General features: G+C 41.6%; 1 protein-coding gene and 1 long non-coding RNA gene across 4 annotated transcripts in view; one reads left to right on the top strand and one right to left on the bottom strand.

The window, feature by feature from the left end:
• Positions 1-27,780, top strand: part of LOC110475079 (contactin-3) — a 102,909-nt gene that overhangs the window by 60,241 nt on the left and 14,888 nt on the right. For both annotated transcript variants that reach the window (XM_077786187.1, XM_021538960.3), the window contains exons 4-11: positions 2,180-2,383; positions 4,737-4,839; positions 5,797-5,981; positions 13,518-13,654; positions 15,648-15,777; positions 16,822-16,972; positions 25,645-25,772; positions 27,061-27,236. In XM_077786187.1, the coding sequence (XP_077642313.1) occupies positions 2,180-2,383; positions 4,737-4,839; positions 5,797-5,981; positions 13,518-13,654; positions 15,648-15,777; positions 16,822-16,972; positions 25,645-25,772; positions 27,061-27,236 (1,214 nt within the window). The remainder of the gene's footprint in view (positions 1-2,179; positions 2,384-4,736; positions 4,840-5,796; positions 5,982-13,517; positions 13,655-15,647; positions 15,778-16,821; positions 16,973-25,644; positions 25,773-27,060; positions 27,237-27,780) is intronic.
• Positions 7,692-25,183, bottom strand: LOC110475080 (uncharacterized). Of its 2 annotated transcripts, XR_013340718.1 has the most exons (4): positions 24,738-25,183; positions 10,669-11,566; positions 9,654-9,846; positions 7,692-8,619 (listed from the first exon to the last, which is right to left on the bottom strand). It is a non-coding gene; the product is annotated as an uncharacterized LOC110475080 (long non-coding RNA). The 2 variants fall into 2 exon arrangements; XR_002466211.3 differs by having other exon boundaries at positions 7,692-9,846.

The raw sequence follows: 27,780 nt of genomic DNA, 5'->3' as shown, positions 1-27,780 counted from the left end.
CTAAGAGTGCAATTTTATAAAGGACAATAAATATAAAATGAGGTGGTGGGACATGGGGGATGGAATTACCCCAGCCTTTTTTAAGGGATTCAATGAAAATAAGTGTTGAATGGGGAATTGGGTTTCCAGGAGTGTTTATTCATGGGTTGAAGGACCCAATTAAACTTTGCCTGGCTGCCATAATTCCAGTGACTGATTTCACTGGGTTCACTCTATCTGAACCCAATATCATAGCAATGAAATGAAGCTGCTTCTTTTCCTGCTGCATCTCCAGATCTCCACAATGTCCTGGACATCTTTTTTCCTTTGATTTTCTCTTTTTTTTTTTTTTTTTTTTTTTAAAGCACAAAATAATATTTTGAGCAAGGAAACACAGGTGGTTCAATAAATAACAGAAGCAGTAAAGCTTGATGTCACCACTGCTGCCTTGTGGGTGTCTGAGTTTGGTGTGGAGCCGAAAATTGGGTTTTTTTGGTCCCAGAGATCACTCTCTCCACCCAGCTCTTCTGCAGAAAGAGTTTTCCTCTATTTCCTACCTTTCCCATTTAGAAAGGGATTCCTTGCTCCCTAAAACCCCTTCAAACTCCTCAGGTGTAGTCTCTTTTTAATTTTATTTTTTATCATTATTTAATGCTTCCCACTGCACTAATTCCCCCATTGTTTCCTGACAAATCCTTGCTGCCTTCCTTTCCATAAATGAGTTGCACATCTGAGTTCTGGAGGAAGGAATTGTGGTGAAACCCATCGGTGCTCCTGAGGAGATGCTGCAGGCCCACAGGGGTGATGATCTTGCAGGTCTTTTCCTCCTTATGGTTGTGGTTTTGACAACAAATATTTCTAAAATTTGTTTATTTTTTTTATAATATTGCTCGTATTTTTTATTACTTCTAATATTTTTCTAAATACTACAGAAGTTTAACTCCTGAGCCCGTTAATGGTTGGCACATGCCTCTGCTGCAAAATTATCATAATGGAAGAGGTTTAAATATTGATAGAAGAAAATTAAATGCAGTTTAATGGTCCATTTCATTTGATGCCTTTTTTTTTTTTTTTGCATTAGGCAGCCTATAAATATCTTAATAATTTCATTTATTGTTTTTTTTTTTTTCACCTGCACCGTCTCACCTTGTTCTAAATTGTCCTGTTGGCTTTGGCAGCCTGGGGAGGTGTTGAGGGTTCAGGATGTGTCACCTTTGCATTTCCTGGTGCACCCAAATTTGTGCACCCTCAAATTAAAGCTGTGCAGCAAGGGCTGATCTCCATTCCGTGGGGTAGTGCCAGTGCTGCAGACACTGCAGCACCAGCGAGGTCAGTCAGGCTGTAATCACTGCTAATTAGCACTTCCAGAAGCTGTAATCTTTGTATAAGTGCCACGTGGGTGAAAAAAATTATTCCTTGCCTAGAACACCATTAAAAATTTATTTACCTTTGATCCTGTAGGAAATGAATGAGACAAACACGTGGCCTCGCACAGGAAGGGGCTTTTGCCAATTAAAATTGGCCACACAAGGCTCAGAGTGATGCTGAGGAAACAAAACAATTTTTTATTTTTTTTACCAAATCTCTTACTTTCTCTTTTGAGGTGTGGGTTTGTTTTTTTTTTCCTTTCAAATAATCAGAACGAATGGTAGCAAGGACTTCTTCACCACATCACACAGAAGTGTTCTTAATGGAGTTTTTACAGATTTTTTAATGAAAAAAATAAGTTTTGCTGTGTGATGAGCCCTACTGGGAATTTAGGCTTTTTCTGACATTCATATCACATGGATACTACTGTCCTGTTTCTACCTGCTAATCATCTGGCTAAGGAGTTAAGTAGGTACTGAATGAGTAATATTTCCATTTTAGCAAAGTTTGCTCTCGTTTTTTTTGCTGTCTGCTCCTATTTCTGTGCATATTAAATCAAAAAAAAAAAAATTAAAAAAAGAGAGAAAATAAGGAGATTTAAACAAACCTGCTAATATTCTGGATTTCTTTTGCCTTTTTTTTCTTTCGGTGAAGAAAAAATGGGGGGGGGGAGTTCGCTAATTTTTAAATGTATTTTTCTCTGTTTGTTGCACAGCAAAGTACTGTAAATAACGCAATGCTGTCAAATACAGCAATAAATCGGTTTTTGAAGGTAAAAAAGGTGAGGAAAACCCTATCAAACACTTTTTCCTGTGTGTTTTTCCCCTCCCAGACGTGTCCTTTGCCTGGATCTTCAACGAGTACCCGTCGTTCGTGCAGGAGGACAGCCGGCGCTTCGTGTCGCAGGAGACGGGGCACCTGTACATCGCCAAGGTGGAGCCCTCGGACGTGGGCAACTACACCTGCGTGGTGACCAGCAGGGCCAGCAGCAGCCCCACGCTGGGCTCCCCCACGCCCCTGGTGCTGCGCACCGACGGTACGGCCGGGGCAGCCAGGGGGGCATTCCCAGCGCGGGGCGTTCCCAGCTTGGGTCAGCACTGGGAGCCTGGGGCATTCCCAGCCTGGGGCATTCCCAGCTTCATTCCATTCCCAGCCTGGGGCATTCCCAGCCTGGGGCATTCCCAGCTTCATTCCCAGCCTGGGGCATTCCCAGCCTGGGGTCATCACTGGGAGCTGGGGTCATTCCCAGCCTGGGGCGTTCCCAGCTTGGGGTCAGCACTGGGAGCCTGGGGCATTCCCAGCCTGGGGCATTCCCAGCTTCATTCCCAGCCTGGGACATTCCCAGCCTGGGGCATTCCCTGCCTGGGGTCATCACCAGGAGCCTGGGGTAATTCCCAGCCTGGGGTCATCACCGGGAGCCTGGGACATTCCCAGCTTCACTTCATTCCCAGCCTGGGACATTCCCAGCCTGGGGCATTCCCAGCGCGGGGTCATCACTGGGAGCCTGGGGTCATTCCCAGCTTCACTCCATTCCCAGCCTGGGGCATTCCCTGCCTGGGGTCATCACCAGGAGCCTGGGGTCATTCTCATCCTGGGGTCATTCCCATCCTGCAGTCATTTCCAGCCTGGGGTCATTTCCAGCTTCATGCCATTCCCAGCCTGGGGTATTCCCAGCTTGGGGCCATCACTGGGAGCCTGGGGCATCACCAGGAGCCTGGGATCATTCTCATCCTGGGGTCATTCCCATCCTGCGGTCATTCCCAGCCTGGGGTCATCACCAGGAGCCTGGGGTCATTCCCAGCCCAGGATCATCACTGGAAGCCTGGGCCATTTCCAGCCTGGGACATTCCCAACCTGGGGTCATCACTGGGAGCCTGGGGTCATTCCCAGCTTCATACCATTCCCTGCCTGGGTCATCACTGGGAGCTTGGGATCATTCCCAGCCTGGGGTCATTCCCAGCCTGAGATCCGCACCAGGAGCCTGGGGGTATTTTCAGCCTGGGGTCATTCCCAGCCTGAGGCATTCCCAGCCTGAGGCATTCCCAGTCTGGGGCATTCCCAGCTCCACACCATTCCCAGAGCTCTTGGCTCTTGTGTAAATCCTCACGTGTTGTCCTGTGCCGGATCACTCCGTGTCTCACAAATGGGATGGGACCCTGAGTGATTGCAGACTCAGGATTTATTATCTGTCTGTATCATACAAGCAAAAAGCAAGATACACAGGGAAAATAACAACATCCAGGCAAATCCAGATCAGAGACAAGGTGGCAGCTTGAGCAAAGCCTTTTCTACATATTCTTTGAACCAATAGCATAAAACAAAAGGTGCAAAGTCATTATACTCTAACCGATAACAGAAGGACCCACATAGGTTTAACATTAACAAAAGGTCTTCTATGAACCTCAAACAATACACAATAATTCATTATTTAAGATTGAAACTTTTCTATCTTTGCAAAGCATATATCTAGGACTTTTCACATCTTGAACTATCAGTAAGTTCTTGCTCTTTCTTGTTCCTTATGATAAATACATATGCATTCACTTGGTTCTTAACTTCCTAGCTTCCCATGAGAAGGTTTAGAAATTTCCCAGCCTTTCTTAGCTTTATGTCTACTTTCTGAGGCCTTTTTTTGCACTTTCTAGTATTTTACCTTTTTATATTCCTACAGTGCTGCTGTTGTCGCTGTTTGGAATGAAGGGGTGGGATCACTGTTGTGCTGAGGATTATTTGTTGCTCAGATAAATGCCAGTCTCAGGGGCTGTGAGGTTTTGGAGGAGCAGCCATTTGGCCATAGCTCAGAATTGTCACAAGTTCTTTGTCACAAGGCAATATAGAATTTTCTAACCCAATGGACAGTTGCCACAGGGTTTATTTTGCTTTTCTGACCTATCACCTTTACTTCATTCTGCTGCACTGTGGATGCTTTTATCCAGTGGGTTTCTAACTCATGTACACACATGCTTCTGCCATAACTTGTAAGCTCTCAGCCTATTCCACACAACCCCACCCTTACTTTATAAACCCTTCACCATCTTATCAGTGTAGTTTCTCACTTACTTAAGGCATATTCTCACCTACAACTATAGAAGCATAAGTTTATGATTTTTCTGCTTAATCTCTGTATGTTGTATTTTTGCATCAACCCAAACTTCTCTCAAGGCTGCAGATAAATCCTTCAGTGTCTGTGGAAATTTCTGTTTTTCCAATTCCCACAGTCAAACTTTGTTCTAAGATAAACTCTGTTGCATCCTAACTCTTCCTCTGATACCACTCTGCTTCCCTTTATAAGTGGAGTGTCAGAGAAATAATCTTGAATTGCAAAAGAGAGAAAGAAAACCCTTTGAAAATCACCTTCAAAATTTGACCTTCTCAATTGTCTCCCACAGGTGTGATGGGGGAATACGAGCCCAAAATAGAAGTTCAGTTCCCTGAGACGCTGGCAGCAGCCAAAGGCTCCACTGTGAAGCTGGAGTGCTTTGCACTAGGAAAGTAAGTGTTCCTCTTCCCTGAAAACTGAAGCACCTTTGAGCTCACCTGCACAAGAGCTGTGGGGTTCTGGTGTTTCCCCAACACCTGATTTTGGTCATCACAGCTCCTGGCTTGAAATGTGAGGGCAAAGACTCTTGGAGTGTATTTTGATTTTGTTTAGAATTAAGAAGTCTATGTTGGCAGCACAGGAATTTACATTTCATTTCAAATTAACTCCAGTGTGGTTTTGTGTATGACCTTTGAGCTAAGTCTCTTTTCTGTGTGCAAGGAAATGGTGCTGAAGTCTGTGAGAATGTTTGTCTGAATTTTCCCCTTAAATGTACTTCATGTTTTCATAATATTGTTCTTTCTTTATAGCCAAAATAAAGATTGAAATGCATTTCTCCTCTGAATGATGCTTCACTCACAGCTGATATCTTTTCTCTTTCCCAGATGATCTGAGAATACATTTGTGTTTCTGTAAATGTATTTATTTACCCGTGTGGGGTTTGTTTGCAGGCAGTTTGTCAGGTACCCATATCAGATTGATAACTTGATCACACACTATTGCTTTGGCTCCCTGGTGAGGGGATGGAAATTTTGCAAATCAGAGAATTAAAGGCTGCTGCAAGATGGGAATTCCAAAAGACTTGCCTGCATTCTTTCTCCATGGAAGAAGCCACTGGTAAATCTCACCCATCCTCTGGGGAGTCCAGTGCTGATTTACAAGAAATGTTGCAATTATTGGGCATTCACAGAGTTATTCCTGACAAATTTGGGCCCACAAATGCAGCGTAGGAATCAGCAGGGAATGCAAATCAGGTGCTTGAGTGTCTGACCATCTGTCATGTACAGTGTGGTTACTGCTTTTAACACAGCCTGGAAGTCACTGCTGAATTTAGTTTGCTTTAAGTATCTCATTATGACAATCAAGGACTTTAAGCAAAACTGTTTAAAATCTCATTACTCTCTCTTCAGCCCCGTGCCTCAGATTAACTGGAGAAGAACTGACGGGCTGCCATTTCCAAGTAAAATAAAGCTGAGGAAATCCAATGGCATGATTGAAATCCCTAATTTCCAACAGGAGGACGCAGGGCTCTATGAATGCATCACTGAAAACTCCAGAGGCAAAAACATTGCCAGAGGACGTCTCACTTATTATGGTAGGAAACCTCTGTTCTGCCCCTCTCCCATCTTTCTTTACTCATGAAACACAAACTGTTCTGGGGTACTCTGGAATTTCCACTTTCTGCAGTTCCATCAGGCATTTGGGCTTAAAAATCCACGGCGTTTTAAGGGCTACCAGAAAATGAGAATTTCTGCAGGAGTTTCTTAGTAAGGTCTCTAAGAAATGGCTTAAAAGCTCACAAGGATTGCTGAGAGTAAAGTACAGTGTGCTCGTGCTTGGTTTTGTCCATGATGGAAAGACTTTTTTTTTTTTTTAACATTTCTTCTTGGTCCATTGGCGAAACCTTCAATTTTCAGTCAATTGGATTTATTTGGGGGATCATTTAGGCCTCCCATTTATGGGAAGTACAAATTTTTTCTTGCTTTGTGAAAAGATTACCGATGGATATTCTCAATCCTGTGCTTTCAAAACAGCCAATTTTATTTTAAAATGAGTAAATAAATGGGAGGATATAATCCAGTATAGGAAATGAAATAATATGAAATTTTATAGCTGGAAAAAAAGCAGTCTCTTGTGCATTTGAGGCTATAGAGTGAAATGAGTATCAGCAAAGCACACTGGTGGTGGTGTAAAGCGAGAGTGATTTGCAACAAAGTGGTAATTGACAATTTTTGTTAAAGCCAGATCTCAGCAAATATAATTTTCTTTACTTCAATGGCAATTTAAACAGTGATTCTGACTCTGCCTTGGAATGTTTCCCTCATGGAGGAATATTTGAGGAAGGAGATGGGTTTTGAGTTGGATAAAGGCACAGAGCACAACTCCTCTGCAGCTGGGAGCAAGTTCTTCAGTGCCTCTCTGTGGGGAGCTGCTGCCTGCTAGAACACACGGATTTTGGTCCATGAAGATTTTAGTTTGAGGCACAAGACACTTTATAAGGAGGAAGGAAAGGAAAATTTTGCTCCTTGCTAACTTCCAGATTAATCTTTACACTGAATTTTTTATGTTGTTGGAAATGTTCAAGGTCAAATTGGACAGAGGACTTGAAGCAACACAAGTTTTCCATGCACTGATTGCAATTTTGACTTTTTGGGAAATCCTACAGTTGACATAGGGCAATAAATCCAAGCTGCTTCACCTGCCAGTGCCCTCTGCCATGCCAAACCTGGCACTGTGCATTTGGTTTTATTAAATGACCTTATTTTCTGCTTGAAAGTTCCAGAGTTGGGGTTTGTGCATCATTTTGGCTCAACATTCCTATGGCAGTGTTAAATCAAGACAGTTGTGAGATACATCATTGGAAATTAGATATAAATTAGAGCAGATAAAAAATAAATGCAGAAATTAGATATAAAATAGAGTGGATTTGTTCATTAGTCCTTGTAATTGTAGGGATCCTGCCTCAAATTCTTCTTTGCTCATTAAAAGGCCACAGAGCTGAAATAAAGGATGTTGCCAATGAACAAAAGCAGCCCAGCTGCAGTTGTGTAACAATGGAATCAGTGTGAATGTTTTCACTGCAAATCCAGGCAGGGATTTGAGCCCTCGGATGGAGTTCACATTCCAGTAGGAATGGCTGCCCATGGTGGGAGTCATCCCTGATGTGGATGTTTATCTTAGGAAGAATAATGAGAGCTGTAATGGCAGTAATGGCACTCCAACTGTTTCATTTCATTTGTTCTGCTTCATGGAACCCATTCTGCAGAATTAAATAGATTTAAGTAATCTTTCTTATTTTGGTGCTTGCTTTGTTGTTGCAGTTAGAATTCCAACAAGTTTGTTTTCGGGATAGGAGCATTTATAGCTTCTGTTGATAATTTGAAGTTTTATAACTGGAGATAATATCTTCTCATGGATATTCACCTCATCTGGTGCCAAAGCCCAGAAATCCGTCCCACTCAGCCTTCCAATAAAAGATCAATATTTAAGGAAGTTGTTCTAAAAGCAGATGAGGATTTGGGGGTAACTAATGCAATAAACCAAAGACATAAAGAATTACCCATCTGCCAGAAAGTACCAATGCTGTCAAAAATCCACAAATCTGTTTTTAGGGAGTGGTGGCTGCTGTTAGAACACTTTACTGGTGGAAGTTTAAGGCATGTCTGCTTATCAAACATAGAAAAATAGAAACATTATAAAGGTACACATATCTTTTTATTTCAATAGTGACAAGGTTCATTTTCCTCTTGGCAAAACAAAGCACATTTCTGCCTGACCCAAAAGAAAAAAAAACAGTATAAAAAGGACTGGGGTTAATGTTTTGCAAGTTGTCATGGTGAAATAAAAATGAAAAATAAATCTTTAGGCAGAAAAACTATTGATAAAAATCGTTCATGTACCTGAAAATTGGGTTTTTCTTTCTTTGCAAAGTTTAAGGATTCTTTGTAAATGTAACATAAAGCTGGTCCTAAACCAAAGCTTGAAACATTCATTGCTCTGCTACGAAGTGAAACACTCCTATTCTGATTTGTTTTATGAGCTGAAACTGCAAAGTTTAAAATCTGTAAATCAGGTTTTCCAGTTCATAAATAGTTTGGTTAAAAGCCTTATTTTTTTATCCAATATTGAATTACAGCCTTGAAGCTTCAAAGCCCTTGAACACAGGCTCAACTTTACTCCTGTCCATTGTCAGTTTCCCAAGAATTCCTGTAAATCTGTCACATCTGTAACTCCTGAAAGAAATTAAATTAGTCCGTTTTATTATAATTAAGGTGTTTTTTAAATATAGCTCTCGACCCATAGTTGGTGTTGATAATTAAAATAGATATTCTAAACCAGATATTCTGGGTTCATTATAATACTCACAGACTATTAATCTTCCTTTTTTCTCCTGAAGGATTTTATCAAGAAAAGCCTGACATCAAATGTTCAGCTTTTTATCCTTTTTAGAGTTCCAACATTTGTTAAATGCCAGTTTTCTACTCAGGGGAGTTCAGATTGTGCTAAAAATAGGACAAGATTATCCAACTTCGATTGAATGTAGAACCTGAAGATTTAAATAATTTGTTTTCCCTTTATTAGCGTGTTCGTTTGTCATTGCTTTTAGCTTGCCATAAAGAGATAACAGAAATAAAAAAAGAATCCTCAGAGATGTTTCATGGCACAGAAAAATGAGAGGAGATGAAACAATTGCATTTTTGTGGTTTAGGATGCAATTAAACACGAAGCACAGTAAAGATAGGTAAATCAATTAATTTAAAGTATAATTGAAGAAAATATATTCTTAATTAGCCCATGCTGATACACCAGAAGTCCTGCTTGGCAGTACAAGGTAAAATATTTGACAGGGAGAAAGAAATTCTGCTGCTGTTCTCCTTTTGCTCTGCAGTGCTGGGCTGTGATAGCGAAGACAAAATCCCTCAGGAATAAGTAGAATCTGCCACAATTTTTTTTTTTTTTTAGTGTTTTAAAAAATACTGGTATATTTGTGGGAGTTTTTTTTTTAATAATCAGCAAAATCAAACTGAAACTGTTATTTGTGTAGGTGGAAGAATATCTCTGTTTAAAGGTTTTATCTGATAGCCTGGCTCTGTCCTGTGCTTGGCATGTCTTCAAAACATCGACAGCAAAGTTACAAATGACTACTGAGTTTGATCACCTAGAGTTTAATTGTTAATTCTGTCTAATAATATCATTTTCTCGCTGCCCAGACAAATAGTTTCTCTTCTTTTACATACTAAAGCTTTTCCCAGTGATTTGGAATTACCTGTTGCTTGGGGGCATTCTTATTTTCGAATGGGAGCCAAAAAATGGACATTTTCAGAGATGTGCCAGTTGCTTCTCCAGGTCCAGCTGTCTCAGCAGAACAAAAGTGATTTTTGCTTGAATTCCCTTGGAGTTTTGAGGTGAAATAAGGGTTCATCCCTGCTGCAGGCATCAGTGGAGTGTCAGAGCCTGACCTGGAGACAGGAAAACTGCAGGTTACACTTTTGGGCTGGGTTTTTCCCCCACTTTGCTTCATAACTTCCCCTCTTGTGCTCTGGGAAGTTCTTTTTGCTCTTTTCTTGCCCAACTGCTGAGCTCCCCAGAGGTGTTTCAGAGATTTCCCGCCCAGCTTTCCTAGTGGAAATGTCAGAGTAAAAGTGTAAAAAAGAAGATTTTGTGTGAATCCCTGTTCTGGAGGAGCTCCCAAGAGAGCACAGAATTCCCTGCAGGAGTCATGGCCCTGAACTTCTGCCTTCCCTTCACTCCATTCCCCTGGCCTGTAGGATTAAAAGCAGATTTTTGCTGGATTCTCTCTGAAGGAGATAACACATAAAAATACCTGTTTCAATGCATTATGCGTGGTTAGCCCACAAATAATTCACAAATCCTAACACAGCCTCTGGAAGTGCCACTTCTTCACCCAAAAGCATCCCTGCAGATGATCTTCCTTCACATCAACCCCCAGGATGTCACGGAGGATTTTGAAAATCTGAAAAAATGGTTTTTCCTCCCTTTTTGACCTACAGGGAAGGCCTGGGGTGTAATGAAGCAATTGTTTCCTGCAGGCTTAACTGGCTGGAAGAGCAGGGTCATCATAACCACCAAAAAAAAGATGAGAGGCCTCTCGCTGGGATGCTTCTGATGAAGTTACACACTTGTTCTCTCCTTGCCTCTGGGACCACGAGCACTGCAAGGAATATTTTAGGCTCAAACAACTGAAGCAAAATGCAGGCTGGTGCTTTTCCAAGTGACTGGCCATGGAGCTGACGGCTAACCTGCTTTAGGAAATCACTTACCTACAAGCATTTCGTCCTGGGGGAGCTCCAGATGAATCTTTCATGAAGATTGCACAGCAAGTTCCCAAGAATTCTTGATATTATCCCAAAATACAGATTCTTGTCACAGCCTCAAATCCTGCACTGTGAACTCCTTTAAAATTAACTTCCAACCTCTTGGCTTACAGGACAATACCTATTTTTGTTTTTTTCTTTAATCTCAGCAATGATGTGCTGCCTGCTTGCCTGTTCCTTGCTTTAGGAAGAAGTGACTCCTCTCCTCAGGAAGATCCAGGTTTCACAATAACTCTGCAGTAGTTCCAGGAGAAAATGAGGTTTTATTAGCAAGTCTTCCTTCAGGAGCACGGATGTGGCAGTGGTGGTGGAATCAGATTTTTTGGGCAGTAAAAGTTGCCTGGCAGTGACTGAACCTTGAGAGGAATAAAGCTTTTTATTCAGGGTCCTTCAGGTGTCCTCAGGCAGAGCTGAACAAAGAGAGGCAGTGCTGGGCTTGGTCCTGTTTTTGGGAGGTGTCAAAGCATCAGAGCAGTGTCAGAGCTGCTGATACCTGACTTTCTTCCTCTGCACATGAAGAACTTTTATCCTGGCCAGGAGTCAGAGTGTTCCCAGCTGGAATTGCCCCTGCTGAGCTGCCTGATCAGTTTTGAGCTGGTTGGTCAAATTGTTCTCTTTCAAAGACACTGAAAATGGTGCTTTTCTTCCTGCTCAACTCCTCCATCAGGAATTGGAAGAGAAAAAGAGCCTTCCTCCAGGAAATCACTGAAGTCCCCATCAGCACTGTCTTGGGGATGGACAAGGAGCAGGAATTTCTCACCCTGTGCCTTGGGAAGCTGTTCTGTGCATTTCTGCTTTATTGTGTTGTGTGGCAACCCTCCTATGCAGACTGCCTGACACAGTCCTGAAACAAGATTAGATAGACCATCATTTTTTTATTGGTAGAATTGAATCCAGGGCCTTTAGGCTTGAAAATAGATTATATATTTAATCTACTTTCAAGTGGAGATAGGCAGCAGATGTTAAATATTCCACATGTATGGATCCATCAGTAATTCAAGCACTGCTGAACGTTGCATAAATATTCAGGTGTGCAAAGTTCTCATTGTGTGGAGCCCTGAGGTTTCATTGCCTTGGCACATGTGGGGCAAACACTCCCAATGACAATGTGGGGTGAAGCAAGGGCTGTCTTGAACTCCAGTGTTGTAACATGGTCTTGGGATTAATTAATTAATTCCCAGTGAAATTGTACATCCATGTGACACAAAGATCATCCTGTCTTTTGCAGCTGACCTTGACAAAGAGGGTGCAAAAAATAAATTATCCCCAAGTCACTGAAAGGTGTGGGGAAAAAAAAGTAATATTCAGAGGGTGTCAGCAAATATTGGTTGAATTCCAGTATTTGTTAGTAGTTAAAACCTCAGTGAATACATCGTAGGAAGCTCTTCTGTAAGAAGTTAACCCCAAATATGGATATATAAATCATGAATAGATTAATAATCATTATCATACAAGCCTGGTGCTGTACATGGTCCTGTTGAGGTCTTTCCACTGCATTGCAGAACTGGGATTGAAAGGAAATTTCCATGCTAGGAAATGAAGAATATTTTAAAATGGAATTAGTGCCAGCCCTGGTCCAGAGCTGGTGCTGTGGCAGAGGAAAGGTTCAGCTCCCAGCTGTGCCCATGGGCAAATTATTAATTCTCTGGCCTGAATTAATTCCATTGTAGTGGGAAGTTCACTGAGAATTAATTTGACCTTCTGTCCTTCCTACACTCAGGTATTAAATAATGTTTTCCTACATCACCAGGGACTTGTTTTCTCCCTGTTGTTTACATATGAGGGTGGTAAGAGATTTTCCTGAATTACTGACTTAAGATAAGCAAATTGACTCTGGAAAATTCTTCGCCCATAGCTAAGAGTTTGCAGCCAAGTTTCATCCTGCTCTTTCATCTGTTTTTTCCATAGGCCATGTCCAGTATTTTTCTTTTCTTGGAGAAATAGCATAGGCTGAGATGATAAACTTTCTAGTAAATTAAATAAATACAAAGAAAATTCACAAATTACCTATAAGATAGCATTGAACTGATGTGTGAAACAGCACTAAAGGAATAAAAATAAATTACTGTTGTCTTTCATGCATTGATGTTTATTTGCCAAGTGAGCTTTCTCCTTCTTGTGAAAGCTGTAATGGATGTTTTAAATATCTGTGCAGTTTTAACTGTATTTTGGGTAATTCTGAAGGATGTCTGGTATTATTGCTTCAAATTTTGGCTTAAAATAATAGTGATTTTTATGGACTTTATTCTACTGGTTTGAATTACCCAAATTCTGTGCCAAGACTTCTGCTTTCAAAAACAATCTCATATATCCATGTTTTCATCCAGTTAAGTGCTGCCTTGCATTAGAAAGCAATTTAGATGGTATTTAGCACTAAGGCTGACATACCATTATTTTTTTTTTAGGACTTAAAGGATTCTCTTCAGCATTAATTTGATGATTTAGCCACATCACTTATTTAATTTCAGTGTTGCCATTAATGTCTTTCTCTTACATTTGCCTCGATTGCAAAATGATGTCCTTTAATCATTTGTGATTTTAATACTGGTTTCACTAGTCCAGCTTTAGTGATCTGTACTCTCTGTTTTCTTCTGGTTTAGTGCTCATAATAAAAATGTGCAAGGGGAATAATAAGTGATTTGTGTCATCAGGGGGGATTGAAGCAGGGCCAGGGGGAGGCTCTGTTGGTGCAGGAGATGGATGAGGTCTGTGCCCATTAATTAACCCTTTGGTTAATTTGGTTCTGATCTGGAGCAGTGGCTCGTGAGGGTCTTTGTTGTGTGTTCTGCCTGCAGCAAAGCCTCACTGGGTCCAGACCATAAAGGATGTGGAGGTTGCTGTGGAGGACACCTTGTACTGGGACTGCAGAGCAAGTGGGAAGCCCAAACCATCCTACAGGTGGCTGAAGAATGGGGAGCAGCTGGCGATAGAGGTAACAATCTCTTGGGAAGAAGTGGTGCTGTGTAAAATTAACAATATCCCTGCAAATAAGAGAACCCAGAGTTTCCTGGTATTGGTCAAGGGAAGTCTTTGATCCAGGGTTTGTATTTTTTGATGAGAGCGTCCCGATGAAGCCTCTATAGCTGCAAAGACAAATAAATTATGTTGTGCAGAAATATTCCAGCTAAAAGCAGATTCAAAAACAATAGAACCACAGAAAGAAAGATGTAAGGAATGATTGGAGAAGGAAATTTAATAATGTTGTAAATAAAGAACTATAAATAAGGGATGGAGAGCTTGAAGATGGAGAGCTTGAATTATTTTACTATATTTGTGCTGGCGTTTCATTAAAGGCAGTAAGAAAATATTTTTCCAACTTCTTGACAAAACTCCTGAAGATTTAAGGGTTTACCACTACTTGTTGCAAAGAATGGAATACAAGCAGCAACATAACCTAGATATTTGCTTTAATGCAGTTGTCATCATAAATTAATTGAAAGTAATACATTTGTTAACAGGGAAGAGAGGTTGAACTTAGAAGGGGAAAGGTCAGAAATGCAGAACAGGACCTGATACCCCTTATTTATTGATTTTAAATCTCACTGCTTCATTGGAAAACAGCCCCTCTCAGGTTGTCAGGAGTATGAACGCCAGGCACTTCTGCCCTTGGCCAGTGCCTTGTGCTCAGCACTGACTTTTGGGGAGAGAGGACCTGCTCAGGTGAATTCACTGGATGGTTCTGAGGAATGAGCAGAGCACTGGAAAGCATTTCTTACATCCGTGCTGGCTGATAGGAGTGGTGGTGTTTTGTGGGCAGGTTAGATGAGGGAGCACAGATCTCCTCTGGGTGATTTAAGAGCTTTGCTGCTGTGTCATACAGAGTCACTGAGGTAATGGGCTTTTTTTACCTCAGGAAGTACAAAAATACCTTGGAATCATTCAGTCTTCCCCTTCCTCCAGTTCGGAGTGTTGCTGTCCAGCCTTTTGGCTGTGGCTTCTTCTGGAAACAACAAGGGAGCTCTTTGAGAGCCAGCACTGGCAGCACCAGAGGAATTCTGTGTGTGCAGTGATCAGGTGTCCTCTGCTCCAGGACTGCAGCAATCCCTCCTGTCTCCTTCACAGACACCTCTGGGGTTGTTCCACTCAGCCCTCCCCTTCTCCATGGACAAAACTTCCCTAAGAGCAGCAGCTTGGGATGCCCCAGAGGAGATCAAGACATGGGTGCTCAGCTTTTTTCCCCTTTGGGATTTTTTTCTGTCTGTCTGGGTGAGCGCCTGTCCTGTCATGGAAGGAGCTGAGCTGTCCTGGAGTCCCCCTGTCCCAAAAACAGCCCTTGGAAAATACTTCTGGGCAGGCCCTTTGGGGTTTTGTGCATTTCTGTGCCTCTGTTTTCCCCCAAAGGTTGTTCCCCAAAGCTGCTGTTCCTTCGGTTCTGGTTCTTTTTGTCACCATTCTGCCACTCAGATTAGTCACTTCTGCTGTAATTGAGCTTTCCGAGGATAAGCAAGGTGAGAAGTCCCAGAGACTGGAATAGCTGTGCTGGCTCCAAGGCACTTTTTGTGTCTTTGGTGTAATGGCTGCTGGAATTTTTTCTGCAGTGTTCGAGCTCATTAGCAAGTGGCACATGTGAAATCTCTTAAATAGTGTGAAATGCCAGGGACATCTGCACTGTTTGGATACTCTGAGGGGCTGGTAGGATTCTGTCAGTCTTGCTGGAGAAATAAAAGGGCATTTGAGATTGCCAGACCTTGGTGTAGCTGGGCAAATTTGAAGAATTACTTCATACACTGCATCAATCTCCATATCTGGTCACCACTGTTGTACCATGCTGCAGCTCTGTTACTTCTTTTAGAACTGTTCTCATGATTATGCTTTTGCATTTATGCTATTTGTTGTATTTATGCTGTCCTATTTCTATTCCTTACTTATTTTAAATTTTTCACAGGAAATATATCATCAATAAAGATATTTTTCTTAATATTCAGGGAAGGATCCAAATTGAAAATGGTGCACTTACAATATCAAATCTAAATCTGACAGATTCTGGCAGATACCAGTGCATAGCTGAAAATAAACATGGTGTCATCTCTTCGAGTGCAGAGCTCAGGGTTGTAGGTAAGATGTTCCTTTTTTCACTAAAACACAAACCTCATTATCTCTCTCCACACCCCCCCATAATTGCACCTCAGATTTAACTCACTCAGCTGCTGCCACTGAAATAAAACGTTTTTGTCACCCTGATGTCTTTATCTGCAGAGCTGAGGAGTTGAGTCATCAGCTGCCAGAGCATTTTCAGGCCAGTCATTCATTTAAAAGGGAGCAGGATAAATTATTCACGAGGGGAAGAGTGAGGATGGAGGTTTGGGATTGAAACCTCTGGTGTGATGTGCTGATGCTGGTTCCTGAGCTGCTCTCACCTCTGTGGGAGGCTCAGGGACACCATGGGGTTAAAAACCTCTGTGTGCAGCCCTCCAGGAGCAGGGACAGGGGTGACATTCACCCACCCAGCCTGGGGCTGGAGTAGTCACAGCTCTCTGTTTGAGTGTCTTGGGACTCACACCCCTGTGCCAATTCCCCCTCCAGCACATCCAAACTGAGCTGTAGCTGTTTTTTTGGGGACACAGGATATTTCCTTTGTGCTCTGGATGATCACACAAGGCTCAAACACTGAATTTCCTTTCCAAGTTCAGTGTTCCTGTAGGGAGAGCCTCCTCGGAACTGGATTCATGGAAACCTCACTCAGAACGAGCTGCCCTGTGAATTCCTGTCATCTGGCACCTGGAACTGGGAACCTTCCAGTTCCCTGGGGTTCAGTGAGCCTCTAATCAAACATTGATTAGATTGATCAGATAAATCTGCTCCCTTCAGCAGAGCATCCTCTTGGGCAGGAGCTGAACATGAAACTGGGTTTGTTGAGCTTTGGTGGTTCTGTTCTTGCCTTGTTGGGTGCTCACCTGCACAGCTGACACCTTTGGTGGCAGGATGAGGTACAAAAAAGGAGGAGAAAATGCATAATTGCCCAATAGAAGATCTGCCTGAACTAACTAATGGTGTTAATTATCTTTGGAATCTCAGAATGCTCATGTAAGTGCTAACTAGTAGTATCATTAATATCATTAAAAGTGTTTTATTTCACTGCTACTCCCCATTCTGTTTTAGCTTCTGCTCCAGATTTTTCCAAGAGTCCAATGAAGAAACTGATCCAGGTTCAGAGAGGCAGCACAGTTGATTTTGAGTGCAAACCCAAAGCTTTCCCTAAGGCCAAACGTTCCTGGAAGAAGGGAGGTGAGCAGCTACAGGAAAATGAAAGGTACCACGTTACATTGGTTTATTTGTTTTAATCTTACAAGAAGCTTTTGTGTGTCCTTTTATGCAGTAGTGTCAGCTGTAGATCCAAACACTTGTAAAGTCTCTCTGAAGTCTGGCTGGCCTGGAGATTTTTGCTTGGGGTTTTTTTTTTTGTTGTTTTTTTGAGAGTGCAAGTCTGCTGCTTTCTCTGAGGTCAAGGGTCACATTTGTTTTCAGTTTAATGTAGAATTGAGCATGATTTAGAGAAAAAGAGGTACTGATAGAAAACTGTGAATTCAATGCCTGTACAAAAATACTAAAAGGCTTCAGCAAAATGCTCTGGAAATGTTGGCAAAGGAGCATTTGAGGTGTGTTACAGCCATGGGGGTGATATAGCTGAGAAAAGAAAGAAAAGTTAATTTGGAGGTCAAGAGTAGCAGATGAAAACATGAAAAGGAAAATGCACTTCCAGGTCCTTTCCAAGATCCTACCAGGGATAACAGATGCCATCATTGTTTATGTTTATTTGTGAGGGTTAGGGTGATAGTGGATGTGTTTTGGGGTTGTAATTCTCAGGGGAGAGTTTGGGATTCACCCATGCCCCCAGCTATTGATTTCCAACAGCATATAAGTGGATTTTTTCCAGCAATACCCATTCAAGCATTATTGAATTAGTCATAAACTGAAAGTGCACGTGTGCTGGTTAAATTGTGTAAAAAGATAATGCAGGGTGCTCCCACACTGGGTGTTGCTGACTTCCCAGCCTTTCTGTCCTACATTTCAGTATTTACAGAGCCTGGGAGCTCCAGGGAGTGAGCTGGGGTGGCACAGGAGCTCCTTGGAGGAGAGGGGTGATGGGGATGGCTGCAGTCAGTGTGGCACTTTGGGCATGCCAGCTGCAGCGTGTTGCCCTGATTTTTAAAAGCATTAAGTTTCATTTTATAGTTCTTCTTTAGCCTTCTGATAATATTTACATATTTCTACTGCAGTTCTCACGCACTGTTCATGTAAATAATGATTGGTTTGCATTCTTCTTTATGAGAGGAGAGAATTGATGCACTGTTGGTTTGACCAGTGTGGTTGGAGAGGTGGCAATTCCATCCTCCAATCCACTGTCACTTTTGGAATTCTAAATACCAGATGTCCGAATAAAACTTCCTCTTTTTTGTCTTTGAACTTGCCAGGCTTCTGTGTACTCATTTTGTGTCCAATAGCGACAGGGGAGCCAGAAGTGGTTTTTGGGAGCTCAGTCTGGGTTAGACAAAATTCTTCTGGTCCTATTTAGGCCTCAGATTCAGTCAAAGAGAAAACAGAAAATTTCTAACTAGGCAGAAGCCTGAGAAAGTGCTGAAAGAGAATGTAAACAAGTTCTTTATCTCTCTTATTGTTCACATTGTTTATAGTTAAGTTTTACTACTGTATGTCATTCACTGCACACCAGTAGTTTGAAATGTTTTCACTTCAAGACCAGTAGAATTAGTCTACATGAAGCTCTGTATAAAAGAGAGATATATTTTAAAATAAATCAGTTATACTCTCACCTTCTGAGTGGAGTCATTTCATTCCCATCCTGTCTCAACAGTGTCAGTCCTACTATTGTAAATGCAGGCGAACCCAATGGTAAGAAATGAATGATGTCTGACTCAATTCAGAAGGATGAATTATTTCTTTATTATAACTATGCTAAAATACATTAATGTACTATATAAAAGGAGGATACTAAAACTACATACTGCTTTCTCTGACTCTAACACAACTGGTGACCCTCTCCGAGAGCCCAGCCCCAGGTGGGTTGGATTGGCCATCAGCTCAAACAATCCTCACCAGAATCCAAAGAAATCACCCCAGGTAAACAATTCTCCAAACATATTCCAATAGGAAAAACAAGGAGCAGAAATAGAAATTGTTTTCTCTTTCATTTCTCTTTGTGCACCTCTATGAAAAATCCTGAGAGGGAAAGAAATGTGCTTGCCACATCCTACTCCTGTAAAACACCGTGTTGTGCTTTTCTTCTGCAGTTTTTAAACACAGAAGTTTTTTCCCAGATAGATAAAACCTTGAAGAGGCTTCAGTGGAGACTTTAATTTGTGCCATCGTAAGGCTGGAGCTGTCTCCTTGTACCCAGAAGCTTTGGGCACTGCCAGCTTTGCCCTGGCTCTTTGTTCACAGGGGCCTCAGGAGTTTTTATGTGTTCTGGTGTTAAGTGTTGTCAAATGTGACAATTTGGCAGAAGTTGGGGCATCTGCTGCTGCAGAGCTGGACGTGGTGCCACAGCCTCGCTGGCTGCCTGCCTGCAAGCAGGCCAGCAAAATCCCTTTCAAAATAGCACTGCCGGGTTATTGAATACTTCCAGCCTTTAATTTAACAATATTAATGTGTTAAATTAAACTGTGACCTCTAAAATTCCTGTGAAACTTGTTGCCTTTTGATGGATCTCAATCAGTTTTGTCACTGCTTTTGTAAAGCGTGTGTACAAAACACACAGCACCTGATTTTGTCTGTTTAGGAAAACTCCCAGCTTTTGTCCCAGTTCCATTTCCATAAAAAGAAGAATGGTATCAGTTTAATTTGGGGTGATAGTACCAGGCTGAAGAAATCAACACTCAGTTTCCAAAAACGAATTGAATATGATGCTGCCTGCTTTAGGTTTATGAACATAAATTACAGCTGTTTCTTCTGCCAAGTGCAGGTAATTCCAAAATATGACCCAGAACGTGCATTTTTGACAATATACCGTAAATGGCTTCCAGAGGAAGCACAATAACCAGGCAGTAATCCTGAATTAATCTAAATGAAATAAACTTGCCTTTGGAGAAGAGCAGAGTGAGGTTCTTTGCAGAAAACCCTGGAGTTCATTACTGTCTGCTGTGAATAATTGCAATTCGTGAATTTCATGCAGTTCTACAAATTCCTGCAATTCTGGAAAGGGTTTCAAATTAGCAGTACATTTTTCAGCCCTGAACTCCAATTCCAGTGGAGAAATCTGCTGGGGAGGGTTTTCTCTTCTTTAATTGCAGCAAGCAGGAGGAATGAATTCCTTCCACAAGGGAGGTCCAGCATAGACAACACCTGGGAGAGATGGGGAGGCAAAAGGAGCTGAATTTTAATTCCATTTGCAGCAGCTTGGCTAGAATTTGTATTTATTAAGAAAACTCCTATTTGAATAATAAAGATAAAGCACAAATACTTGAATTTCTTGTCACCAGCGAACTTGGGTTTCACTGAGGTACTGACCACAGTGCTTTAGTAAAGCCTGAGAGAGTTTCATTTTGATGGCACTGTTGCTCTTGTTCTTAATTTATTTTTAAATGGTGCTGCTTTTTCCGTATGTAGAAGATTTGGATAATGACTCAGTAAATTTTAATTAAATGAGCTGAATATAGTGTGTCTTGTGGAGGGGAGAAAATATAATTCAAAATGGATTCATGAGCTCTGGGCTGAGAAATCACTCAGCATTGAAGAAAGCAATCTTGTTCCTTGTTAATTTTGCGAAGTATGTGATTTATTTTTTTTTCTAGAATATCTTTAATAAAGAGAGCTAAACATTAAAGAGCAGTGGAGTGCAGAGAGCAGTGAAAGCATAGGATAACATGCAGAAGGAAAGACAGAAAATGGGAATTAAATTTATCAGGTGCCTGAGACACTTCCACCTCCAGATGGATGAATTTTTGTTGTCTTTTTATCCTCCAGAAAAGGAGGATTAGATGCTTAACTGAGGTTAAATGTCCCTGATGTTGTTTTAACTCACCAAAACCAGAATAAATACTAAAACAGCTTCTGTCCAGACATAACCCCTCCAAGATCTAAATGTTTTATGCTTGTACATAAATTTTAATTTTCACTTTGTACTTATAGCCACTGCCTGTGGGCTGAAATGGGTCTGAAGTCCTGGCTCAAACACTTGACTAGAAGAGGGCTAAAAACCAGCTTTTAAAAATAATTCACCTATAAACAAGTTCACCTTTTTTCCTAGATATTTCTACATTTACTAGGACTTGAAAAAGATGAGAAGATGCTGTAAAAACTTCACTGAAAGACTTCTCAGTGGAATTCCCTTAGGAAAACTCCAGTTTTAGCAGCTTTCATTGTGGCCAAGTGATGGCAAATTAAAGGAGGAAAGAAATAATTCCTGATAAAAAATGGCACTACACTTAAAAGTATTAGTTAATGGTTTTAGCTTCCTTGCAATTTGAATTCAATATTTTTATTCATTTTGTGTTACAGTTTGAAGTGCTGTGATGTGAAAAGTAATGCATTTACTTACCAGCACTTGCATAGGATTTTATTTTGCTGACTTGCCTGTTAATTAATCTGCTTTAATTTAGCTGGAATTTGATTGCTACATTAAAAGACAGTTTTGACCCACTTTTCCACTGTTCCTTTGCATTGAAGCGTTATGAAATGAGAAGGAATGTGTTTGTGTTTATTACCATATCAATAAGGATCTAAAATAGTTGTGTGTGGTATTGGTTTTTTTTGTTGTTGTTTTTTGAGGGTTTTTTTGATGGGGTTTTTTTTTGGTGTTTTTTTTTTTTTCTGAATAATCTGAGAAATGAAGCAGGCAGTGATTCCTGAGTTTGCTGGTGTTTGATAGTTCATTGCCTTGGGAAGATGAACAGGTCTGCAGTCATTAACAGCTGCATTAGTGACACCAACTCTCAGTGGAGACCCATTCTGTCTTCTCTCTCTAAATATCAATATAGAAAGAGGTATAATTTTTAAATAATTGTATAAAGAGATACAATTTCTCTCAAGTCAGGAAGCCCTAAGTCCTGAAGCTGTTTATTCCTTCTCCCCATCCTGCTAACCTCATTTTCAGGGTGTGAGTTTTATTTGACTGTAGAGAAAAAGAATCTTCCCAAACATCAATTTCCCCCAGTTTTTCTCAGGAATTAGTGAGAGATGATGAGTTTGTCAGTGATGCTTCGATCTGATGACCAAACAGGTCCTAAATCCATCTCCAGCTGGAATTGAGGTGGATTTAGAACCATCACTCCCCACCATGGTCCCTTTTGAAATTTTTGTGCTATTTGCCAGGGTACCAGAAGGGTGCAGGTTGTGGAAAATGGAATTTCCATGGAAAATTGTTGGCCTTAAATAAAATGTTTTGGAAAAACACCTGTAGATATAGGAATGCCAAAGGCTGGATTGTTGTTTGTGTGTGTAACAGGTCTGGGTCTCTCCCTGACAGTATTCCAGCACCGTGTGTGAATATTGAATAATTCTATTTAAACTAAAAGCTGTTGTTTGTTGTTTGTCTCCCGTTCCAGCAGGAGGGGCAGAGTTATTTTTGAGTTTGGGAGTTTCCATAGGCTCTGAGCTGCATTTAGTGTTTTGTAATTGGAAAAAGTGGAGCATTGCTCTTTTTCTAATTTACCAGTAAAGATTTTATTTCGACTATATTATTTTTCTCTAATTGATTTTATTTTTCATGTATTGTATGCTTTTTGTTTTTAATTCTAGAAAAAAATTATTCTTAATTATATATCAGGGTTTTAATAAGCTTTCTGTTTAATTATTTTAGTCAAGCTAGGCTTGCAGGTAGCTCAGAGCACTCTAAAAGTGATTTGTTTTAATTAAACAATAGACATTTTTCATGTTTATTCCATGATCTTGCTTTTTCCTTTATTTTGATCTTGGCCTTTGTCAACACTTGGGGTTTCTTTAATTTTGTATTTTTTCTGTTGGAAATTGCATCAAAGTAGATGAAGCCTCAGCTAGAAAGTGCACCAGCACTTGCTTGTAACCACAATTGATATATTTTAACACCTTTTTTTGATGTCATTCTAATTACCTCTAAAATGTATCACTCATGTCTTTAACACATTTAAAATACCTATAAACCATATGGCACGGTTTAATTAATTTCAAATGTTCCATCTAACACGAAGTGCAGCCAAATATGACTGAGGAATTTTCCAAAACAAGTTAATGAACCTCAGGGAAGTCACTGGTGAGGCACATCCTCCCTTGAAAAAGCACCTCAAATGCCACCCCATCAGCTGAGGAGCCTCAGGATGCTTTGTGGTGATAAATGGATTAAACTTCCTCTCTTTCTGCTTCTGTCTGTTGTTCTAACAGGGTGACTTGTTATCTCTTGTAATTTGCATCTGCTAATTTCATTATTGCACCACCTCTGCCCAGAGGAAGAGTAGCTCAGCTCCAGCACTGAGAGCCGAAACACCCTTTTTAGGGAAATACAAAACGCAATTTGAACTCATTAAGAGAAAAGCCTTTAAAAGTTGTATTTATTTCTGTGTTGCAATTCCAAAAATTCCCTTTTCCTTGTACGCACTGCTGCTTTCAGAGGGTGAAATCAGCCTCCAGGGAGCTTTGGGTTTGCTGCTGAGTGGGGCAGTGGAATTCCAGAGCCCTGGTGTTCTCCCACTGCTGGGATTTGCATTTAGGGAATGTGGGTTTGGGTCAGAGGAGTTAAGTGTGCAGGATAGGATCATTGATTGACCCTTTCATGAAGAAATTTGCCCCAAAATCCAGTCTTCAGCTTCTGTTTATTGTTATCTTATCAAAACTTCAGCACGCTCTCTGCACCAGACTCTGGAAAACCAGCACAAAAATGGTCCCAGAAGTTCAGTTCCAAGGTCTTCTGAGGCTGAAGTGAAACAAAGCTAGCCAACTGAGGAATGACACCTAGATTATTTTCCCTTTTAACCCAATAACTGATCACTCAATGCCTGCAGTGCAGATTTTTCTGCCCAATTGCAAGATGCCACCCAAACCCATGGAGAAGAAGGAAGAAGAAGGCAAAGAAGAACAACCTGCCTCTGCCCTAAAACCTCCACCTTGCTTCATATCCATTCCTATATTCTAAAAACCTAAACTCTTAAATTTTCCACCCTGTGATATCACACACTTCTAACCAACTCCACACCCATAATCCCAGTGCTATTAATCAATTTTGGAAGTCTGTCACTATTGGATACTAAATGAATACACAGAAGCTTGGTAAATTCAAAAGAGAAAAAGACACAGTTTTATTCAAACATCTGGTATTTATAGAATTCCAAAGGTGACAGTGGATTGGAGGATGGAATTACCACCTCTCCAACCACACTGGTCCAAAGATCAATCAATCGTTTCTCTCCACCCACAGAGAAATATGTAAACTATTCTATTTATACATGAAATTGTGTGGAAACTCGTGACTTTCAAATATGTAAACATTATCAGAAGGCTAAAAAGTTTTATGAGAACTTTAAAACTTTCCAAAGAACCATAAAAGAAAACTTAACGCTTTTAAAAATCAGTTTAAAACTCTCAGCATCCAAGATTCCAACACTTTTGCACTGAATGAAGCAGCAGGTGGACGTGAGCAGACAAAACCCTCCCAGCTCTTCTGAGGGAGGGAAGGTGGCAGTGTCAATTTTGGTGGCATTTTCTGCCTTTTCAGCTGGCACTGCCCCTGAAAGTGAGCAGGACTCAGGCAGTGCAGGCAGAGCTTTGCCTGGAGAGGGTTTGTTTGCTGCTCTCTTCATTCTGCAGCTCAGTTTCCAAATTTCCAAATCACCACCCAACCAGGGTGCTGTGCTCCAGTTTGGTACCTCTCAGATGGGTTGACGGGATGTGAGAGAAAAGCTCTGCAGCTCTTTTGACTTGGGCATATCAGGAAAATGGGCATTTTCTAAAATCTGTTAATTACTGTGGACATTTTAATATATATTCAGTTATTTTGCTGCTGCAGGTTGTCTTAGGGCAGAAGTCCCTGCAGCTGTGGACAGAGCAGATGGGAGGACAAGAAATAGGGAAAAAGGGAGTCAAATCAGCCTTACCTGTGCATCAGCAGTGCTGCTGTCACCTCAGCTGTGGGGACATTCCTGCTCCTCTGTCCCTCTATGAATTTTCTTCTCTCCACATCTTTTATAAGCACCTTCCTGCTTTTCCATGCTCTCACTGTGGGAGGTTGTGTGGGGTGAAGGGAATTTGCTGTCCTGCAAGTCCTTCCACAAAGGAAGTTCGTGAACAACCCCATGGAGTTGTCATGGTAATCACAGTTATTTCAAAGTTGCTGTGCAAGATTGCTTGAGGTAAACAACAAAAGAGCTGAAAATTATTCCAGTTCCCATTGGTGCAGCTAAAAAAGATGGAGCTCACATGGGATTTCTCTCTTTCACACCCATACATGTGCCCACATCTCTTAAAAAATTGGTTCTACTATTGTCCAAAGTAATACATGGTTGGGTTCTGTCACTATAGGACACGAGAAAGCACAACACGAGCCACTGCAATGGCAAGGTAAAAAAGAAGAAGGTTTATTTTCTGACTCCAACTTTTATACTTTTCCAAAGGTGACAGTGGATTGGAGAGTGAATGGGCCACCTCTCCAAAGACATTGGACAAACCACCAGTACATCAACTTCCTCCACCCCCACGAAGGCATGCAAAACAATATGTTGTTTATAGAAAATGTGTGGGAAAGTTTTCTAACAGAATGTAAACTCAGAAGGCTTTAGAAAATCTTAAGAATCAGGGCGACAGGTTCAAATTTGTTGCGCATTATCAGTGGATGGCCACAACATTTTCAAACCCCAGCTTGGTGATTGCCCTGCTTTCAGCTGGCAGAGTTCATTTTCATCCTAACTGTTGATAGAGTTTAATACATGAGAGATCAACAGTGAAGCCTGAAAGCATTTTGTCTACAAATGCTGTGACTTTCAGAATCTCCCCGTAATTTTTCAGGGTCAGTCTGTTAAAGGATGGAGGACTGAGGATAGCCAACGTCACCAAGGGGGATGCTGGCAGCTACACCTGCCTGGCCACAAACCAGTTTGGAACAGCCAGGGGCTCCACCAGCTTGGTAGTTACAGGTGGGTGAGCTGGGACACGGGCGCTGGGAGTGGAATTGCAGCCTCTGGGAGCCTGCAGTGGAGTATAAAGAGTGTGAGAAGTTATTTATTTAATGTATAAAGATGATAGCTGTTACAGCTCTTTCATTAGTGTAAAAGACACCGAGGGATTTTTCTGTCTTTGACAAAGATATTTCTCAGATGTGAGGGAGTTCTGAGCACTTCCCTCCCTCCTCTCACTCCTCTAAACACTAAATAGTGCAATTATGCTTTTAAGTTCGTGGGGGTTTTTAATTTGTTATAAAAAAACATGTCAATCAGAAAAAATCTTTGAGGTAATTTTATATTCCAGTCGAAAATCTGTTTTGCCCAAAAGAGGTTTAAATGCTGTTTGCTTATGGTAAAAGATGTGGTGGAAACTCCAGCTGCAGGGGAGCATTCAGGGACTCCACGGGCAGTAGAACAGAGTCTTTGAAAAGCAAATTTTATGCAGAATTGTTGTTCAGAGGGATCCTTCCTCCAAGTCATCCATTTCTGGCTGCTGGTTGAGATACTGGATGAAAAGAGCCAAGAGTTTGTGAAGTTTATCTGAAGAATGTCTTCTCTCATAGTGCTATTTTTCAAAGATCTTAATAACTAAAAGATTTCCCAAACTCGGAATTATCTAATATGCCACTGCATTACATATCCTATATATCTCATAGGTCCAAACAGAATTATTTTGTTCAGTGAATTAACAACTTCATCTTTTCAGCCTGTGCTCCTAAATGATTCATATCCCTTTATATACAAATAATAAAATTATATACAGAGAATTCCTAGAATTAAATTTTATTGTTACAGTATTGTTATAGTATTTACAGCAGCTGAAATTTTTCTCCGTTAATGTGATTCTGGAATAACCAACAGCTGTTCTTAATGACACTATATATGTTCTGTGTGATGTTTGGACTCAAATATGCAGTGTGCTCCTCCTTAAGTGGATTTCCTGCAGTTTCTGGGGTTTATTAGGTTTATTAGGTTTATTCCCTTACTGCCACCTTTTCACCTGCCCAGTGGCTGCTGCTGCTTCAAAACCCAGTGGGGTTTTTGGGAGCAATTCCTGCCTGTGGTTCAGCTTGGGGATTGGCTCAAATTCACCTTTGCAGTGCCCAGCAGCTCCTGCTGGGAAAGGCCAGGACACAAAGCTCCAGGCAGCATTCCCAGCCCAGCTGCACCTTTGGAGGTGGCTGTCACTGATCCCACCCGAGGAACCTGCGGGGATCTCAGTGCAGAAAAGTCCAAAAACCAATGTCTGTGCTCCCTGCAGAGCCAACCAGGATCACCCTGGCACCTTCCAACATGGATGTCACCGTGGGGGAGAGCGTGGTGCTGCCCTGCCAGGTGCAGCACGATCCCCTGCTGGACATCAGCTTCACCTGGTACTTCAACGGGACCCTCACGGACTTCCAGAGGGACGCCTCGCACTTCGAGAAGGTTGGAGGGGTGAGCTGAAACCTCTTCTTCTCTTCTCTTCTCTTCTCTTCTCTTCTCTTCTCTTCTCTTCTCTTCTCTTCTCTTCTCTTCTCTTCTCTTCTCTTCTCTTCTCTTCTCTTCTCTTCTCTTCTCTTCTCTTCTCTTCTCTTCCCTTCTCTTCCCTTCTCTTCCCTTCCCTTCCCTTCCCTTCCCTTCCCTTCCCTTCCCTTCCCTTCCCTTCCCTTCCCTTCCCTTCCCTTCCCTTCCCTTCCCTTCCCTTCCCTTCCCTTCCCTTCCCTTCCCTTCCCTTCCCTTCCCTTCCCTTCCCTTCCCTTCCCTTCCCTTCCCTTCCCTTCCCTTCCCTTCCCTTCCCTTCCCTTCCCTTCCCTTCCCTTCCCTTCCCTTCCCTTCTCTTCCCTCCCCTCCCCTCCCCTCCCTTCCCTTCCCTCCCCTCCATGAACAAACTCATTCCCATCTCCTTTACCGCCTCCTGCTGCTCCCCCAGTCCCTTGAGACTCTTCCCAAACCCCCACAAATAACTGAAATGCAGAGTTAACACTTTCCTGAGGTTTAT

The sequence above is a fragment of the Lonchura striata genome, chromosome 12, assembly GCF_046129695.1.
Source record: "Lonchura striata isolate bLonStr1 chromosome 12, bLonStr1.mat, whole genome shotgun sequence".
NCBI classification, from domain to species: domain Eukaryota; kingdom Metazoa; phylum Chordata; class Aves; order Passeriformes; family Estrildidae; genus Lonchura; species Lonchura striata.
The sequence above is the reverse complement of the archived record's forward strand: the minus strand, read 5'-3'. Positions and strand labels throughout refer to the sequence as shown.